Below are 21,520 nucleotides of genomic sequence, written 5' to 3' on the forward strand. Positions count from 1 at the left end.
TATGCAGACCTTCAAGATTCGACTGTTGAGCTTGTGAGGCGAAAGGCGAAAGAAACGGCCCTTGGGATACATGTGGTTAAAAAGGATGGTGAATATGGGATTATTCCTGGTTTGGAGAAATGTCTTGTGGTGGTGGAATGGAAGGGACAAGTAAGTCACGCTAGAGCAAAGCTTTAATCAAGGCTTGGTTTTGTTCGACTAGGCGGTTGATGCTGTTAGTGAGTTCTGCGAAATATGGAGGTGGGTTGTTTGGGTTAAAGAACTCACCTTAAGGGTTACCAATATTGTGTTGTCAAGTCGTGGATCTCGTCGTAACCATTCACTCCGACGTAGAAGATTGGTGAGGGTGGAACTTCCTCCGATGACAATGAACACAACTGTCAACCAAAATAGTTCCCACAAACAGCGTCAACTGATAATGCAGTTTGGTCAGCAAGGAATGGATCGAACTGATCCAAGCGCTCCGCAGATTAGTTGACCTTCGTCCTCCAAGTTGAACCTACAACAGGCCCACTACGAAGGTTCCGAAATGGGGAGTTTCCTTCCCGTAGACCCTCCAATGATTAAGTTAGATTGGAACGTAGTCTGAATAGTAACTTAGAGAGGAAGAGAAAGAAAATTAGAGAATTAGTCGTTACCAAACGTACTTCAGAAGCTTCCTTATATCCCTCACTTATCATTTCCTAGTCCATTCGAGCTGCCTCGTTGGCCGAAAGTCTATAGTCTAGTTGCCATCAGTCATGGTGGTTTTACATGCTCCGGCGTGAGAGGTCTTATTGCATTTAATTCCATGACAGCCTTATTTAATGCCTGATGTGTGGGTTCAATAACTCTGCAAGATCTTTATCTGCCACGTGGCTGACTCCCTATCTGACAGATGTCTAAATGCTACTAGACTTGGGCCAACACCAACTCTTATTGCTTTTGGGCTTTAACCATGCGACTGTCTGGGAAGCTTAGGACAAAGGTGGGTTAGGCCTTCTTAGGCCATGGATTGGGCCCTCCTGGGCTATGCCCATCACATACCATTTGATAATCGTTATAGTTATAATTTATTTTTTTTTGTAAAAATAAAATAAAATATATGTTTTGCAAACACATTTTAAAAATAAATAAAGAGTATCCGGAAAGGAATAGCAATAGAGAAAGCTCTTTAAAGGTTGTAGAGGACGGTGAAAAATGAAGAGCCATTGACAATACCGATGATCAGAAAATGTAAAGAAGAAGAATAAAAACATATTTTAAAATAAATAAAAATGTTTATAAAATTAATTAATTTTTTATTTTTTATTTTTTAAATATAGAAATATATAAATAAAAGTAAATTTGTGATAAATCCAATCTAAGGAGGGTATAAGACATTTGGTCCAGTGAATTTTTTTTGTTGGTGAGAGATACATCTTTTGTGAAATAATTTGATAAGAAATCTTTTTGTTGATTTTGAAGGACATTTTGTTTCTAATTTTACTCATTAATTTATCTGATGACTTTTTTTTTTACTATCTGTTCAAATTTATATATATTTGTGTAAATTTATATCTATCTGTTTAAATTATTTTCTATCTATTCAAATTTTTTTACTACTTATTCAAATTTATATCTATCTGTTGAATTTTTTTCCTATCTGTTCAAAATATGTGGAATTCTCTCTCTATCTGTTTAAAAAATACAAAAATCTAATCTACCTATTCAAATTTTTGTTTGTTAAATTTTTTTATCTATTCAAATTTTTTTGTTCAATTTTTTCTCTGTTTAAAAAATTTATCTGTTCAAATAGATTTATCTTATTATCTGTCAAAATATAGCGCCAAACCAACCCCTATCTATTGTAATACCAAGCCCAATCTGTTCAAATTTTGAACAGATCTATCCTAATATTTGTTCAAAAGTTAAACAGATTTGTTTGTTGCAATCTGTTTCAACAGCAACAACAACCTATATGTTTATATATGCTCCCTCATTCATCTCCATTTCTCTCGAAATCTCTCATTCATATCGTGGTCCTTGACTGTGACGATCCCACCGCATATAATAATTAGCACTTAATTAATTAAGGAAATTTGAATTTTAATCGCCCATTGTTCTAATTTAATTTGGGGTCATAAGAATTATTTAGTTTGATTCGTATATGATTCTATTGAGAATTTATTTTGAAATTAGAAATTGAAAGCCAACATGGCTCAAGAAAGTATAATTGGTGAATTGAATTAGTTTAATTTCGAGTATCGAACCGCATGGGAGCTTAATTAAATATTCAATTCATATCTATAAAATCGATATTTTATTAATTGAGTCCGAATTGGAGCAAATTAAGTCATGAGGACTGAGAATTGTGGTTGTTATAAATTAAATTTATTTATGAAGTGTCTAATTTGAATATGTAATTTCTTGATGGGAATTTGGAGTCTGATCAGAAATTGAAGGCCTAAATGATCTGAGAAATCAAAATTGATGATGACAATGAGTTTAATTTAATATTTGAAGCCTTTTGGGAGTTTGATTAAAAATTTGATTCGAATTGATAAATTTAAATATATTTAATTAGGCTCTAATGGAAGTCAATTAAATTAATTAAATTATGGGAGATTTATGATTAGTTATGGTTAATTTAATTATTTTTTAATAAAGATTTATTAATAATAAGTGTTATTTAATTTAATTAATCTTAACCGTAAATTGAATAATTTAGAATTGGAGGATATATGTGGGTGTGTGTGTGTGTTGAGAAATCTGGGTGTGCAGGGAAATTCTGTGTGTGTGTGCATGTGAGTGTTGTGCTGGAGGCCTTAAGGAGTGTGCACGTGTGTATTGTAAAGAAGGGAGTATGTGTACATGAGGAGAGAGAGAGAGAGAGAGAGAGAGGAGGTAACTCCTTGTTTTATTATTTTATCTTGCTGGGTGCATTCTTATGCTAGAGGGATTTGAGAGCCAAAAAAAAAAAAAGATGAGGAACTTCACATTGCTTTGGACAACCCGTGAGAGAGACAGAGAGAGAGCCAAGAGAGGGAAGGAAGCAAATTCAGCTCAAGAAGAAGGAAAACTAAGGGAAGGAAAGCTAGGAGGAACAAGGGAATCAGAAGGGAATCAATTAAATTTCTTGAGATTAAAGTTTAAGGTATGAAATCAAACTTGATTTTTTATAGAATCTTTACATTATACTTGAAATTAAGAAGAGTTTAGGATCAATTCCATGGAAATTGCAAGGAAATGGGTTGGAACAAGAAAATAAAGCTAGGATTCATAGTTATGAAAATAAACATGGAAATTAATCATTTTTGGTTTGATGTTGAATATCTTGCATGAATTTGGGCCCTTTTTCTACATGCATATAATTTGAAAGACTAAAGAATAAATATGGGTTTTGATTTTAATTATTGGCAGTGGCTTTGGTCTAGTCCAAGATTGGACTGGACCGTGCTGTTGGGCTAGTGAGGGCCCACCACGGGTCCCGTTTTGATAATCCGAACTGTTCAATGTGTAGATATCGTCGAGTACTATATGCCTGTAAAAAATCACATTGATCGGATATCGATAGCTATGTGAACAAAACAGTTTTTATCAACCGTTAATTTTTTCACCGTCCATTTTTTTTTTTATATACAAAACTGATTTGATCACATAGCTATTGATATCTGATCAACGTGATTTTTTACAAGCGTATAGTACTCGACGAGTTCTACATATTGAACGATTCAGATTATCAAAACGGGCCCAAAAATAGGCCCCATGGGCCGGACTGGACGGGTCCAGTCTTGATCTCAACTTGAGACAAGCTGGACCCTTAATTATTAACCCATGCATGTAATGTAATCTAAGAGTTTGACTCAAATTAAACATATTTTGGAACATCTATGATTGTGAATTAAATTGAGGTTAAAATAAATTGAATTAAGCTTGAGATTAAGGAAATAAGTTTTGGAAAATTTATCAAGTAAGTTTAACTTGTGTTATTCCTCATAAATTTGGACTTCATCTTTTCATGCATCAATGAATTTTTAAGAGATTTGAAGAATTAATTTCATGTTTGGGTATAAGAAGAGCAAATTTTGGGAAATTATGAATTCATAAACATTTTGAACTTAATATTGAATTAAAGGAATTTTGGATGTAATTAGTTTGAATTTTGATCCTAATTTCACACATGCAAATATTTTTCTAAGAGTTTTATAACTTTAATTTCATGTTTTAGATAATCCTCCATGTATCATGAATTAAGAAAGTTATGGAATTAGTCTCATAGATTTTGTAAGAATAAGGTTTTAAGTAAGAAATTAAGTAGACTCATAGTTGTGGAAATTAATTTGGAAAATTAATTGTTTTGATTTGATTTTGTAGTATTTTCTTATAATACATGAGTTTTAAGGAAATTGAGCCGTTCAAGTTCATATTTTGAAGAGACAAAGGAAATGTTTTAAGAAAATCAAGTTTATGGAAATTTGAAATTATCCTAAAGTTTTGATTTTATAATTAGATTTTTAATCCATGCATGTAATGTAATTTCAAGAGTTTGGAAAGTCTAATTCATATTTTAATATTGTGGGTTTGATATAAAGAAAATGAGTTAAAACTAAATTTGGACAATTGGAGCATGATTTTGAATAAATGATTTTTAATTGAGAGTGTTTACTAAATCATACAATAATTCTCCATATTTTTGTACCAAAAATACAAGTTTTGAGGCTTTGAATATCAAATTTGAACTTTAATTACAATTCTGGAAACTCTAGAATTTATGCTGTCCGCTCAAGCGAGGAAAGTCTCGCTCGAACGTGAAAATCGAGCTCCTATAAGTTTTTCAAAATTTTACAGTCCACTCGAGCGACCAAAGTGGCGCTCGAGCGAGGACCCTATTTTCAGCAATTTTTGACTAACTCATTTAAATGCATAATTGCATCCTCATGACATTCTAAGTGTTCTTAGGTACCAATTGGACTCGCATAGTCATGGAATAAACTAGAAACACATAAAGAGAGTTGAATTAAGATGAAATGAATATTGAATGGTACTTCCATTGTGTTTTTGTTATGTGATTTATATAGGTGGGCATCCGAGACCTTATATCGACTTAACCCACTGTGAGCAACAATGTTGTAAAGCTATGTTCAATTACAATTATTTTCTGAATGATTAACTGTACTGCTTTCTGAAATGATATTGTTTACCGAATGAATGTTTGTCCTATTTTACGAACTGTATTCGTGGCATCCATAGCAATTGACTGTTACTACTACTGTTACTATTACTGTTACTGTTACTGTTACTGCTACTGTTACAGAGATCTCTGTCAGTTCCAATGTTTGGAACTACTACTGTTTATTGTTTTGATGGCCATCAACTGACTGTTCGGTCTATTAAGATCTACTGTACTGTTCTGCTATTGGATGTACCACGTATGACTGCTATGATCTCTAAATGACTGATATGACATGAAATATGAGACACTGATTGAATAACTGATCTACAGATACAATCGACTGTTTTAATTACTGAGAGGACATTCATTCTAACCCCTTTACACAGTTGTTATTCACTGGGCTTTAGCTCACAGTTTATTGTATATATGTAAGTGGTCAGGCACCGGAGCAAAGTTAGCGGCATCAACGTAATTTCGTTTTGTCAAGCCAAACTACTGTGCCTCACCACGAGGTTCCAAATCGTTATTGTCAAGGCCTGTTTTTGGTAGCCTAAATCCACCTCAAGTGAAAGTTTCCTAAGTTGTTTTGGCTCTGGGATCTTAATTCCCCAATATATCTTTTATTTTGTACTTAGACGTGTTTTGGACTTCAGTTTTTACATATATATTGAATATGGACTTGGACTTATGTCTGTAATGGTATATATATATATAAGTTGTTTGTGCAATTAAGTCCGCACAACTCTTTGGACATCATATTTTAATATTTACAGGCTTTCGCGACCCCTCCTATTGTATAATTGTTATTACTGTTAAGCAGGCCTTTGGTAATCATAGATTACTGGCCGGTTACGATGCTAAACCCTTAGGGACAGGTTTAGGTCGTGACATTGACCATATGGATCTTGAATGGAATTTGAGTTTTGAAGTCGTCTCTTTCCTCAGATCGTGGCGTGAAGAAGGATGATTGTGTTGTCGAAGCGACAGCAAAGGTGTTTTCGTTGTTGAGGTCGACGGCGATAGCGATATGGCGATGGGTGGCAATGATAGGAGTGCTGGTGGTAGAGAGAGAGAGAGAGGCAAACCTTGGATCTTAATGGGGACAAAGCAAATCTTAGATCTTGGTGTTTGAGTTGGCAAGGAAGCAACCACGAACAGATGCCTTCGTTTACTGCTCATCGTCTGTTGTCAATCGCTTTTTGCCGTCGAATCTTGGTCGTCGTTCACCGTTTACCAGAGATGGAGAGAGGGAGAGAGAGAGAGAGAGAGAGTGTGAGAGAGAGAGAGAGAGGTGATGAAAAGAGAGAAAAAGAAAGAGTCTTTGCAAGTGGTTAGTTTGTGAGAGAGAGAGAGAGAGAGAGAAAAGAAAAAAAAAAGACATGAAGGTGATAAGAAGGAGAGAGAAATGAAAAGTCTCTACAAATGGTTAGTTTGAGAGAGAAAGAGAGATGAAGGTGATAAGAATGAGAGAGATAAAAATGAGTTTCATATGAGAGGCTAGAACCAAACAAATAAAGAGACGCGTGAATGTGGATCATGGTAGTTTGGTCCTTTCATAAAAGTATGTTCGAACGAATTTAGTGTGTTTGGTTTCAGTTTTTTGAAAATTGAGTTTTTTGTTTTTCATGTTTTTTAATTTTTAGTTAATATTTTTTAAATTTTTTAGATGAACCTTACTTAAATGTATCTAAATAGTAAAATATTTGTGAAAAAATATTTTTAAAAATTAATAAATATACAAAAATACGAAAAACGTGCTGAATTTTCGTGTGTTTTTTTTTTTCTATTTTTTGGTATTTAGTGTATTTTTAAATATTTTTTCCTCAATTATTATACTTTTTAAGTGTATTTATGTTAGGTGTGTCTAAAATTTTTTTAAAAAAATGGCTTAAAATATTTAAAAAATTCATTAAAAATATTAAACTACAAAAAATAAGACAGTAGAATTTTCTGAAAACTGGAACCAAACAAGCATCCCTTACAAAAGTATATTTTTTTATTTGGGTAAATTATAAACACACCCCTTATTTACTTAAATTACAAATTATCCCTATGATTTTAGAAATTACATTATGCCCCTTAAGGTTTCTAATTTTATAACAAATAGGTCATTTTATTAATAAATCATCAAGTTAATTAATAATTTTTAATAATGTTAAAATTTTATTTCAATTAACAATTCAGATAATTTTTTTTATTGTTTTGGACAAACAGTTAAAAATTTCACTTTTTCAATTAATTTTGTTAAATAAAAAATTATGATAGGAAGGTATTTGTAATTTTCCAAACTACATGAGACAATTCGTATTTTAAGCAAACCTCATGGGATATATTTGTAATTTACCTTTTTTTTATTTTTATCTTTTTTAAATCGCATTCAGTGTATTTGGTTTCAGTTTTCTGAAAGCTAATTTTTTTGTTTATCGTATTTTTTTGTTTTTAGTGAATATTTTTTAAATTTTAAATATTTTTTTTTACTTTTTTAGATGCACCTTACTTAGATGAATCTAAATAGTAAAATATTTGTGAAAAAAAATTAATAAATACACAAAAATACGATAAATGTATTGAATTTTCATATTTTTTTGTATTTTTTAGTATTTAGTATATTTTTTTAAGATTTTTTTACAAATATTATATTTTTTAAATGTATTTATGTTAGGTGTGTTTACAAATTAAAAAAAAATACTTAAAATATTAAAAAAATCATTAAAAATATTAAAATACGAAAAATAAAAAAAAAATAGAATTTTTAAAAAATTAAAACCAAACAAACTCATTATCTTTTTATATTTTTACACCTCTTCTTACAATATATATATATATATATATATATATATATATATATATATATATATATATAAATCATCATAAACAACCACTTAAATTTAAATTTATGACCGAACATCCTATAAATAAACGGTGAATTACACCAACAGTCTTTATAGTTTAAGATTTATGTCACTTTGATTCTTAACTTTTCAATTGTGATACATTTGATCCCTGAATTTTGAATCTCATTCTAAATAAAGACAATGGAAGATACTATTGGATTTTTCAAGAGCAAATTCGTCAATATGATAAAATATAAATTAATTTAACAAAAATAAATGTTAAAAAAATATTTTTGAATTTTTTAAAATTATTTCTACCTACTAAAGATAAAATTATATAAAATTGTTAAATCTTTTAGACATTTATTTTTTTTTACCAAATTAATTTTTATTATATATTGGGATGATGATCATGTAAAATTAATTTTTAAAAATTAAACATGTAATTTTATTAATTTTTATTAATTTTACATAATTTTATTTTTTGTGGGTAAAAATTATTTTTAAAAATTTTAAAATATTTTTTTGATATTTATTTTTGTCAAATTAGTTTATATTTTATCAAATTGATAATTTTACCCTTGAAATTAAGGAATGGTAAGTTCAATTGTTCTTATTTAAAATAAGATTCAAAATATAAGATCAAATGTGTCACAATTAAAAAGTTAGAATTAAAATGATACGAGTCCCAAATTATAGAGAATGTTAGTATAATTTACCGAAAAATAAATGGATAATATTACCAAATGACGTCGTAAATATATGATACGGTAGTGCTATGTAGCTCGAAAGGTGGAGCTCGAAATTGGCTCGAATCAGAAGCAGAGAAGGAGAAGAGAATGAAGAAGGAGGAGAAAGGAGGGAGGAGGAGGGGGAGGAGGAGGAGGGACTGGAGGGGGCCCAACAAATGGGGCTGGATGCGGGGGACAGAGGCGAGGCAGAGCCGACGAGCAGCAACGGCGGGCGACGAGGCGACGAGCAGTGACGGCCGACGACGACCAGCGACGAGCAGCGACGATCCTCGACGGCGGCGGCAGTGCTGGCTCTTCTCCTCTCTTCTTTCTCTCTTCTCTCCCTCTTTCTCCTCTATCTCTTTTTCCTCTTTTCTCTCCCCCTTTCGAGCCAATTCAAGCCAACCAATTCAAGCTACGGCTCATTTCCGTATATGATAATTTGTAGTTACTGCCTACAGGTCGGTTGGCGGTGCAACCAGGCAAAGTATTTATTAGCGTAGACTTGCTGCACTTTACTTTTTCCTTCTCACCATACCCCCCTCTCTCTCTCTCTCGCTCTCACTCTCACTCACAGACATTATTCTCTCTCTAGGATCCCCCAATTCCCAATCCACAGATTTCCAGAGAAATAGATACAGATACCTACGACGATCTGTATTAACCACCATGGATCTACCTCCAGAAGAGCTCCAATTCCTTTCCATTCCAGACATCTTGAGGGAATCAACCTCAATCCCTAAACAATCCCCCAAAACTTTCTACCTCCTAACCCTAACCCTAATTTTCCCTCTCTCCTTCGCAATCCTAGCTCACTCTCTCTTCACTCACCCTCTCCTCACCCAAATCGAATCCCCAACTGGTTCTCACTCCTCTCAATGGACCAAGCTCCTCATCTTTCAGTTCTTCTACCTCATCTTCCTCTTCGCTTTCTCTCTCCTCTCCACCGCCGCTGTAGTCTTCACCGTCGCCTCTCTCTACACCTCCAAACCCGTCTCCTTCTCCTCCACCATCGCCGCCATTCCCCGCGTTTTCCGGCGACTCTTCATCACCTACTTGTGGGTTTCTCTAATCATGATCATCTACTACATTGTGTTTGTGGGTTTTCTGGTTCTCCTTGTTATAGCTGTCGATACCCACAATCCAATTTTGCTTTTTTTCTCAGTGGTTGTGATTTCCATTCTGTTTCTTGTTGTTCATGTTTACATCACTGCTTTGTGGCATTTAGCTAGTGTGGTTTCGGTGCTTGAACCGGTTTTCGGGTTCGCGGCGATGAAGAAGAGCTATGAGTTGTTGAAGGGGAGGACCCGAATGGTAGTTGTGCTTGTTTTCGGGTACCTGGCTATTTGCGGGGTGATTAATGGGGTTTTTGGAGCTGTGGTGGTTCATGGAGAGGGTTATGGAATTTTTGTGAGGATTATGGTTGGTGGGTTTTTGGTTGGGGTTATGGTGATTGTGAATTTGGTGGGTTTGATGGTGCAGAGTGTGTTTTACTATGTTTGCAAGAGTTATCACCACCAGGGGATTGACAAGAGTGCTCTGTATGATCATCTTGGAGGTTATCTTGGAGAGTATGTGCCCCTCAAAAGCAACATTCAAATGGAGAACTTGGATGTTTGAGGCCATGGTGAGATGAGAATGTTGCAAAGAGGAAAACTTTGAAATGGCCGGGCGAGTATTCAATTCTGTTTCTTGGGTACTCCTATTTGTTAGTCAGAATCATGGTTTTAAATAATGTATTGATATATGTATCGTTATCGGTGGATATGGATAGGTGTCAACTGATATTTAAAACCATTAGAATAAAGGTGAGGAAGGTCCTTGTTTTTTGTTTTTGGATTTTGCTCGACTGTAGTAGTCTCATGTAATGTTCAATGCTGGAAATGTCGTGGTGTTTAATGATCATGTGTTGTAAACAGACACTAGGTAGGAGAGATTGATTTTGTTGATTCAATTGGATTGCCAAATGATCATACATGGGTAATATTATTTTTCAAATTTTAGTGTATTTGTTAATATATGTTTGTATGCTATGGAATGGTGCAAAGAGGAAAGCTTTGAAATGGCTGGGTGAGCGTTCTCAATCTGTTGCTTGGGTACTCATATTTGTTTGTCAGAATCATAATTTTAAATAATGGTATTGGAATATGTCTGTCAGTCATAAGGTCATATCTTGGCCGAAATATCGATGAATAGTCCAAAATTCTGACACATTCTCCGAGTTGAGGAAGGTCCTTGTTTTTTGGTTTTTGGATTTTGCTCAACTGTTGTAGTCTCATGTAATGGTCAATGCTGGAAATGTGATGTTGTTTAATGATCATGTTTATAAAGTGACACCTTACCCAAAAAAATGCTGATAAACAGCGTCTTGGTCGTAGTCCTTGAAGTTTATTTTGTCGGAGAAGTAATTGTGTCGTTCGAGGCTTCTGGCTCAGGCGGTTTTGCCTGTTCTTGAGGGTCCTTCGAGGTAGAGAGAGATTGGGCGGATGGGCCTCTGCTCTGGTTCCTGTTATCAGAGGAGGAGGAGAGTTCTTCGTCAGTATATAAATTATTTATATTATTTTTGTGTATCCCTAATCTAAGGAAATCGTCTTCCCTCCAAACGGAGAGACAGCAATTTTGACATAACTCGTACTGAACGCAATTTCGACTGACAAACAGAATATTATTTTCTGCCCATTTTTTTACTTCTTCATTTAAGAAAAGAAATGAATTAAAAGGGCTAGTATATGGGGCCCTCTCTCTTTTGTAATGATCCCTGGAAAATGTTTTTAATTGGGGGTATTTTGTGACGTAATCGGTGGGACATTTTTCTTTACAGAGAGCAAAGAATTGTCATTAGTATATTTTTTAGATAACACACAATAGAGGGGGCCCTCATTTGCGAATCTTCTGGCATGTCACTCGTAGAATACTTCAGATAACCCTTCATTTTACAATACGTAACCCCCCTTTTAATATTGGAATTTTCAAGTCGATACTTCACCATCCATGGCACCTGTTTGTCGTTAATTGAACAATAACCATTCCCATAATAGACTAACTCGCATTGACAATCTACTGGGAAAATAAACCATGCCTGCAAACTGTCATTACCGTCTAACCTCCGATCATAAACATTTACTCTGACCAACCCAGAGGTCGTCTGAGTTTGTCAGAAATTGATGTACGCAGAGGTGGTGATGAATCTAGTGATGTTGATCCTGGTCCGTCGATTTCAGAGGTTGGTGTTAGCAAAGAGGAAGTTGATCGTAGAGGATCAGTTGTTATGGATGCAACAGAATTTTCTAATGTTTTACGAAATGTAATCATCAGTGTAAAAAATAGTGATGTGACTCAAGATGTAATTGTGGATGATAAGGGAAATGTAGTAAGTAAATAAAACTTTGAGTGGTTTTATAAATAAAATTAATAAAATTTTTCATTAATCATGACAGTGGTTACATTAACATCAAACCATTCTCTCATTTTTGGGTACATTGCATCTAACCAACTACTGTCCCCATTTGTTAATAAAATACAAGGAATTCCTTCTCTAATAGTGAGATCTGGTTGGAACTTAACAAATACATGGAAATCTCTCTGGCATCCTACTAAATTCTTCATTAATTCGGTAGGGACTGTCGAGTATTTGATGTCGTCTATTACGTTGTAGACGGCGTCTTGGTCGTAGTCCTTGAAACTTATTTTGCCGGAGAAGTAATTGTGTCGTCCGAGGCTTCTGGCCCAGGCGGTTTTGCCTGTTCTTGAGGGTCCTTCGAGGTAGAGGGAGATTGGGCGGATGGGCCTCTGCTCTGGTTCCTGTTATCAGAGGAATTGGAGAGTTCTTCGTCAGTATATAAATTGTTTATATTATTTTTATGTATTCCTAATCTAAGGAAATCGTCTTCCCTCCAAACGGAAAGACAGCAATTTTGACATAACTCGTACTGAACGCAATTTCGACTTACAAACAAAATATTATTTTCTGCCCATTTTTTTACTTCTTCATTTAAGAAAGGAAATGAATTAAAAGGGCTAGTATATGGGGGCCTCTCTCTTTTGTAATGATCCTTGGAAAATGTTTTTAATTGGGGGTATTTTGTGACGTAATCGGTGGGGCATTTTTCTTTACAGAGAGCAAAGAATTGTTCCTCCGTTTCTGCTTCGCCAAGTATTCCCTTCCAGAGTTCGTCTCTGTTTTTCGAAGGACTTCTCCCCTTAGATGAAAATTCTCCCCATTCGACGAACTCGCCCCCTTTCTGTATATACTGTCGACTTGCTGTTAGCGAGTGGAGTTTTTCTATATTTGGATGGTAGATCCTCCCATTGGTTCCACTGAGATCGAAAAATCTCGGGTTTGAGGTTTGGATCTTCTTCGTGCATTGAACCATGGCATGAAGGTGAGGGTTTCCATCTTCATGGAGCTCCCTTGCGACAAGTATGTAGTATGGTTGACAGGGTAGTTGGAGGAGAGACTGGAGGAGTTCTAAGAGTTGTTCTTTTGGGCATGGGCATTGTGGGTAGGTGAGGAAGACATTCTTGGCATAAAAACGGAAAGAGGATTGGCGAGGCATTATTTAGCTTATTTAGTGATTAACACTTAACTTACACTGGTGTGAATGTTGTTTGTCGAGGCTTTATATAGGGGGAGGTCACACCAGCCGGGGGGGGCGCTATATATAATATTACTAGCGCCCCCTGTTGAAATTGTACCCGATAGGCAATTTCATCCGTCGATGGACGTACGGATGGTGACGAGTAAGGCGGAGATTAAATCCGTACTCACACCAAATAGTAATCACTATTTGGTGTGAGTGGTGTGAGTAGACGTGGCCGGATCCTGTCCACCCACGTGTCACGATCGTGGTGTTTTTGCTTGGAGATAAAGCAAAGGTGCACAGAATTCCGCGTGAATGAACAGTAATGGGCGGGAATTCAAATTTTAAATTTCGAATCTCCGTATTTACAGCTGTCTATATATCTGGGTCCAGCCTCAGATATTTGTCGGTGGAGAGAGATATGCTTTTGCAGTTGGAGAGTTATTACACTGAGGTGATTTTCTGGTACCTGTTTCGTCCCTCCTTTTCTTTCTGCCATTTTTGTCGATTTATTTGGTATACAATGTTGTACTCCTTAGAAGAGTATCCCGAGAATTACGGGCAGTTCACTCAAATGTGTGTAGATCGCTTTTTGACGTGGCAACTAGGACTGTGGGAAGAGAGCCGACGGAGAGCTCCGGTGATGTTTGTTCCGGTGTACGAAGATCAGAGGGCAAAAATATCAAAGCTAAGGTGTCTGAACAGAAGGGTTAGCAGAGGTAACAAATCCTGTAGAAGTGTTCGCATAAAAGATTTGGAGTTATTTATAAAAAATGGAAGGAATAGGAAGCAGCCATTACCGGACCCCCCTTGCGTACCGAAGGTTAAGGAAATTACAGCTATACGATGAACAATTAAGGGACGTTAAGTTTGATAATAAAGGCGTGTCAAGATTACTTAATGGTATTGAGTTGGGTAATAAGAGATCTGACCGTCAATCAGACAAGATCGTGGTTAAGGGTATCAAATTCATTGGTAATGTTCAATTGGGACAGAATGCTAAGGATGAAGCTGTGGTCCACCACGTGTTGTTTTTTGTCATCAGTGATAATAGTCCGTCAGATTCCGTCCCTACACCTGACATGATATTTATTGGAGTTGGCGAGGGTAATCCTGAGACCTGGATTGTTGATCCTGACCAGTCCGACCGTTTTCGGATGCTAAAGAAAATGAGATTCAAGCTCGTTGGTGGCAAGGACAAAGAGTACGTTCGTCACGGGATAGAAGTTGTAGACCGGTTCTTCCCAGTTGATGTTTGGACGGACTACAAAGATACGCTGTTGGGAAATGTTGGAAGCATTCAAAAGGGTGCCATATATTTAGTGGCTGCTACTGTTAGTGGAAAGGAATGCAAAATTACTTTAAGGAGTCAAATGTACTTTAAAACTGTTTAGAAATTGTAATTTGATGTATTTTTATTTGTAATGTTCAGGTTAATGGAGGTGGACGATATAAAAACTGGGGTTGTTGAGGGTGTTTCGGCAAGTGATTTCAGTTGTATTGAACTTGCGTTGCCTGATTTATTTTCTAAATTGAGGTTAAGATACAAACAAAAAAGTATTAAGGTTGATAAAATATTGATAAAATATTCCCCCCTTTGCGCACCCAATGCTAGTGGGTTGGTCAGAGTAAATGTTTATGATCGGAGGTTAGACGGTAATGACAGTTTGCAGGCATGGTTTATTTTCCCAGTAGATTGTCAATGCGAGTTAGTCTATTATGGGAATGGTTATTGTTCAATTAACGACAAACAGGTGCCATGGATGGTGAAGTATCGACTTGAAAATTCTAATATTAAAAGGGGGGTTACGTATTGTAAAATGAAGGGGTATCTGAAGTATTCTACGAGTGACATGCCAGAAGATTCGCAAATGAGGGCCCCCTCTATTGTTGTGTTATCTAAAAAATACACTAATGATAATGTTGATGTCTGGCATTGTCCTCCAACGAAGGCCATTCCGATTCTGACACGGACTAAGTCTGTTGGTTTACCGGAGAGGCGAAGAGATTTGTTGTTAGGAGGTTTTGGGGAAAGTGGTTCAGTCATTCATGAACGCAGAGGTCGTCTGAGTTTGTCAGAGATTGATGTACGCAGAGGTGGTGATGAATCTAGTGATGTTGATCCTGGTCCGTCGATTTCAGAGGTTGGTGTTAGCAAAGAGGAAGTTGATCGTAGAGGATCAGTTGTTATGGATGCAGCAGAATTTTCTAATGTTTTACGAAATGTAATCATCAGTGTAAAAAATAGTGATGTGACTCAAGATGTAATAGTGGATGATAAGGGAAATGTAGTAAGTAAATAAAACTTTGAGCGGTTTCATAAATAAAATTAATAAAATTTTTCATTAATCATAACAGTGGTCACATTAACATCAAACCATTCTCTCATTAATGGGGACATTGCATCTAACCAACTACTGTCCCCATTTGTTAATAAAATACAAGGAATTCCTCCTCTAATAGTGAGATCTGGTTGGAACTTAACAAATACATGGAAATCTCTATGGCAGCCTACTAAATTCTTCATTAATTCGGTAGGGACTGTCGAGTATTTGATGTCGTCTATCACGTTGTAGACGGCGTCTTGGTCGTAGTCCTTGAAACTTATTCTGCCGGAGAAGTAATTGTGTCGTCCGAGGCTTCTGGCCCAGGCGGTTTTGCCTGTTCTTGAGGGTCCTTCGAGGTAGAGAGAGATTGGGCGGATGGGCCTCTGCTCTGGTTCCTGTTATCAGAGGAGGAGGAGAGCTCTTCGTCAGTATATAAATTGTTTATATTATTTTTGTGTATCCCTAATCTAAGGAAATCGTCTTCCCTCCAAACGGAGAGACAACAATTTTGACATAACTCGTACTGAACGCAATTTCGACTTACAAACAAAATATTATTTTCTGCCCATTTTTTTACTTCTTCATTTAAAAAAGGAAATGAATTAAAAGGGCTAGTATATGGGGGCTTCTCTCTTTTGTAATGATCCCTGGAAAATGTTTTTAATTGGGGGTATTTTGTGACGTAATCGGTGGGACATCTTTCTTTGCAAAGAGCAAAGAATTGTTCCTCCGTTTCTGCTTCGCCAAGTATTCCCTTCCAGAGTTTGTCTCTGTTTTTCGAAGGACTTCTCCCCTTAGATGAAAATTCTCCCCATTCGACGAACTCGCCCCCTTTCTGTATATACTGTCGACTTGCTGTTAGCGAGTGGAGTTTTTCTATATTTGGATGGTAGATCCTCCCATTGGTTCCACTGAGATCGAAAAATCTCGGGTTGGAGGTTTGGATCTTCTTCGTGCATTGGACCATGGCATGAAGGTGTGGGTTTCCATCTTCATGGAGCTCCCTTGCGACAAGTATGTAGTATGGTTGACAGGCTAGTTGGAGGAGAGACTGGAGGAGTTCTAAGAGTTGTTCTTTTGGGCATGGGCATTGTGGGTAGGTGAGGAAGACATTCTTGGCATAAAAACGGAAAGAGGCTTGGCGAGGCATTATTTAGCTTATTTAGTGATTAACACTTAACTTACACCGGTGTGAATGTTGTTAGTGGAGGCTTTATATAGAGGGAGGTCACACCAGCCGGGGGGGGGCTATATATAATATTACTAGCGCCCCCCTGTTGAAATTGTACCCGATAGGCAATTTCATCCGTCGATGGACGTACGGATGGTGACGTGTAAGGTGGAGAATAAATCTGTACTCACACCAAATAGTAATCACTATTTGGTGTGAGTGGTGTGAGTAGACGTGGCCGGATCCTGTCCACCCACGTGTCACGATCGTGGTGTTTTTGCTTGGAGATAAAGCAAAGGTGCGCAGAATTCCGCGTGAATGAACAGTAATGGGCGGGAATTCAAATTTTAAATTCCGAATCTCCGTATTTACTGCTGTCTATATATCTGGGTCCAGCCTCAGATATTTGTCGGTGGAGAGAGATATGCTTTTGCAGTTGGAGAGTTATTACACTGAGGTGATTTTCTGGTACCTTGTTTCGTCCCTCCTTTTCTTTCTGCCATTTTTGTTGATTTATTTGGTATACAATGTTGTACTCCTTAGAAGAGTATCCCGAGAATTACGGGCAATTCACTCAAATGTGTGTAGATCGCTTTTTGACGTGGCAACTAGGACTGTGGGAAGAGAGCCGGCGGAGAGCTCCGGTGAAGTTTGTTCCGGTGTACGAAGATCAGAGGGCAAAAATATCAAAACTAAGGTGTCTGAACAGAAGGGTTAGCAGAGGTAATAGATCCTGTAGAAGTGTTCGTATAAAAGATTTGGAGTTATTTATAAAAAAAATGGAAGGAATAGGAAGCAGCCCTTACCGGACCCCCCTTGCGTACCGGAGGTCAAGGACACCGGCGGCCAGTGGATATAAGCGTAGTTACCGTAGTCGTGCACCTTTTAAGACCCAGTATGTTCGCAGACGGTACGTTCTGAATATTCCCCGATTTATTAAGAAGACTAAGAGGGGAGTAAGGAAATTACAGCTATACGATGAACAATTAAGGGACGTTAAGTTTGATAATAAAGGCGTGTCGAGATTATTTAATGGTATTGAGTTGGGTAATAAGAGATCTGACCGTCAATCAGACAAGATCGTGGTTAAGGGTATCAAATTCATTGGTAATGTTCAATTGGGACAGGATGCTAAGGACGAAACTGTGGTCCACCACGTGTTGTTTTTTGTCATCAGTGATAATAGTCCGTCAGATTCCGTCCCTACACCTGACAAGATATTTATTAGAGTTGGCGAGGGTAATCCTGAGACCTGGATTGTTGATCCTGACCAGTCCGACCGTTTTCGGATGCTAAAGAAAATGAGATTCAAGCTCGTTGGTGGCAAGGACAAAGAGTACGTTCGTCACGGGATAGAAGTTGTAGACCGGTTCTTCCCAGTTGATGTTTGGACGGACTACAAAGATACGCTGTTGGGAAATGTTGGAAGCATTCAAAAGGGTGCCATATATTTAGTGGCTGCTACTGTTAGTGGAAAGGAATGCAAAATTACTTTAAGGAGTCAAATGTACTTTAAAACTGTTTAGAAATTGTAATTTGATGTATTTTTATTTGTAATGTTCAGGTTAATGGAGGTGGACGATATAAAAACTAGGGTTGTTGAGGGTGTTTCGGCAAGTGATTTCAGTTGTATTGAACTTGCGTTGCCTGATTTATTTTCTAAATTGAGGTTAAGATACAAACAAAAAAGTATTAAGGTTGATAAAATATTGATAAAATATTCCCCCCTTTGCGCACCCAATGCTAGTGGGTTGGTCAGAGTAAATGTTTATGATCGGAGGTTAGACGGTAATGACAGTTTGCAGGCATGGTTTATTTTCCCAGTAGATTGTCAATGCGAGTTAGTCTATTATGGGAATGGTTATTGTTCAATTAACGACAAACAGGTGCCATGGATGGTGAAGTATCGACTTGAAAATTCTAATATTAAAAGGGGGGTTACGTATTGTAAAATGAAGGGGTATCTGAAGTATTCTACGAGTGACATGCCAGAAGATTCGCAAATGAGGGCCCCCTCTATTGTTGTGTTATCTAAAAAATACACTAATGATAATGTTGATGTCTGGCATTGTCCTCCAACGAAGGCCATTCCGATTCTGACACGGACTAAGTCTGTTGGTTTACCGGAGAGGCGAAGAGATTTGTTGTTAGGAGGTTTTGGGGAAAGTGGTTCAGTCATTCATGAACGCAGAGGTCGTCTGAGTTTGTCAGAGATTGATGTACGCAGAGGTGGTGATGAATCTAGTGATGTTGATCCTGGTCCGTCGATTTCAGAGGTTGGTGTTAGCAAAGAGGAAGTTGATCGTAGAGGATCAGTTGTTATGGATGCAGCAGAATTTTCTAATGTTTTACGAAATGTAATCATCAGTGTAAAAAATAGTGATGTGACTCAAGATGTAATAGTGGATGATAAGGGAAATGTAGTAAGTAAATAAAACTTTGAGCGGTTTCATAAATAAAATTAATAAAATTTTTCATTAATCATAACAGTGGTCACATTAACATCAAACCATTCTCTCATTAATGGGGACATTGCATCTAACCAACTACTGTCCCCATTTGTTAATAAAATACAAGGAATTCCTCCTCTAATAGTGAGATCTGGTTGGAACTTAACAAATACATGGAAATCTCTATGGCAGCCTACTAAATTCTTCATTAATTCGGTAGGGACTGTCGAGTATTTGATGTCGTCTATCACGTTGTAGACGGCGTCTTGGTCGTAGTCCTTGAAACTTATTCTGCCGGAGAAGTAATTGTGTCGTCCGAGGCTTCTGGCCCAGGCGGTTTTGCCTGTTCTTGAGGGTCCTTCGAGGTAGAGAGAGATTGGGCGGATGGGCCTCTGCTCTGGTTCCTGTTATCAGAGGAGGAGGAGAGCTCTTCGTCAGTATATAAATTGTTTATATTATTTTTGTGTATCCCTAATCTAAGGAAATCGTCTTCCCTCCAAACGGAGAGACAACAATTTTGACATAACTCGTACTGAACGCAATTTCGACTTACAAACAAAATATTATTTTCTGCCCATTTTTTTACTTCTTCATTTAAAAAAGGAAATGAATTAAAAGGGCTAGTATATGGGGGCTTCTCTCTTTTGTAATGATCCCTGGAAAATGTTTTTAATTGGGGGTATTTTGTGACGTAATCGGTGGGACATCTTTCTTTGCAGAGAGCAAAGAATTGTTCCTCCGTTTCTGCTTCGCCAAGTATTCCCTTCCAGAGTTTGTCTCTGTTTTTCGAAGGACTTCTCCCCTTAGATGAAAATTCTCCCCATTCGACGAACTCGCCCCCTTTCTGTATATACTGTCGACTTGCTGTTGGCGAGTGGAGTTTTTCTATATTTGGATGGTAGATCCTCCCATTGGTTCCACTGAGATCGAAAAATCTCGGGTTGGAGGTTTGGATCTTCTTCGTGCATTGGACCATGGCATGAAGGTGTGGGTTTCCATCTTCATGGAGCTCCCTTGCGACAAGTATGTAGTATGGTTGACAGGCTAGTTGGAGGAGAGACTGGAGGAGTTCTAAGAGTTGTTCTTTTGGGCATGGGCATTGTGGGTAGGTGAGGAAGACATTCTTGGCATAAAAACGGAAAGAGGCTTGGCGAGGCATTATTTAGCTTATTTAGTGATTAACACTTAACTTACACCGGTGTGAATGTTGTTAGTGGAGGCTTTATATAGAGGGAGGTCACACCAGCCGGGGGGGGGGCTATATATAATATTACTAGCGCCCCCCTGTTGAAATTGTACCCGATAAGCAATTTCATCCGTCGATGGACGTACGGATGGTGACGTGTAAGGTGGAGATTACAACTATACGATGAAATTGCCTGGGCCAGAAGCCTCGGACGACACAATTACTTCTCCGGCAGAATAAGCTTCAAGGACTACGACCAAGACGCCGTCTACAACGTGATAGACGACATCAAATACTCGACAGTACCTACCGAATTAATGAAGAATTTAGTAGGATGCCAGAGAGATTTCCATGTATTTTTTAAGTTCCAACCAGATCTTACTATTATAGGAGGAATTCCTTGTATTTTATTAACAAATGAGGACAGTAGTTGGTTAGGTGCAATGTCCCCAAAAATGAGAGAATGGTTACATGCGTTTGATCAGATTCATTATTCACTTATTGAGCTTTATAAATGACCCCTCTTTTAATTGCTTATTCTTCTTCTTGGCACCAACAATTGCTTAAATTATATTCATTTTCAAAAGGGACATCCAAGTAGACCCTGAAATTAGACACATATAGGTCTGAAATTAGACACACATAGGTCATGTTTAATTCACAAGATTAATAGTAAAAGTATTAATAATTTCATCAAATTAATGTGATATTCACTATCCAATTAGGTTAGCAGGATATCTTCTTGTCCATTGCTTGATTTGCATTGAATAAGAAAACATATAAATGTAGAATTATAACTATATTTATCTTCTTTTCCAATCTTCTTCACAATTTTTACTTTATCAAAATTTCTCCACAAACGTGATTTTAAAAAATAAAAATAAAAATAAACAAATAAAAATAAAATACAAAATACAAAAGTCATGTTTGGTTTTTTTTTTTTTTTAAATATAAACTAATTTAATAAAATAAATATCAAAAAATATTTTTAACCTTCTAAAATATAAAATTATATACATATAACAAGTGTTTTAATTTTTAGTCAAAGTATAAGAATCTTTCTATTTTATTTCTCAGCTTAGTATATATAATTTCACCCTTACCTCA

The 21,520-nt window shown here is 36.6% G+C and overlaps 1 protein-coding gene across 1 annotated transcript; it reads left to right on the forward strand.

The window, feature by feature from the left end:
* Window positions 1-9,035: 9,035 nt before the first annotated feature.
* Window positions 9,036-10,697, forward strand: LOC114261587 (uncharacterized). The gene has a single exon (XM_028201863.2). The coding sequence runs from the start codon at window positions 9,369-9,371 to the stop codon at window positions 10,317-10,319; it is 951 nt and encodes a 316-aa protein (XP_028057664.1). The 5' UTR covers window positions 9,036-9,368; the 3' UTR covers window positions 10,320-10,697.
* Window positions 10,698-21,520: the final 10,823 nt, after the last annotated feature.

This window comes from Camellia sinensis, chromosome 9 (genome assembly GCF_055761805.1).
Source record: "Camellia sinensis isolate YWXY chromosome 9, ASM5576180v1, whole genome shotgun sequence".
In the NCBI taxonomy this organism is placed as follows: domain Eukaryota; kingdom Viridiplantae; phylum Streptophyta; class Magnoliopsida; order Ericales; family Theaceae; genus Camellia; species Camellia sinensis.

Excerpts from the sequence above, each read along its gene's own strand:
- LOC114261587 (XM_028201863.2), top strand. The coding sequence starts at position 9,369 with ATGGATCTACCTCCAGAAGAGCTCCAATTCCTTTCCATTCCAGACATC.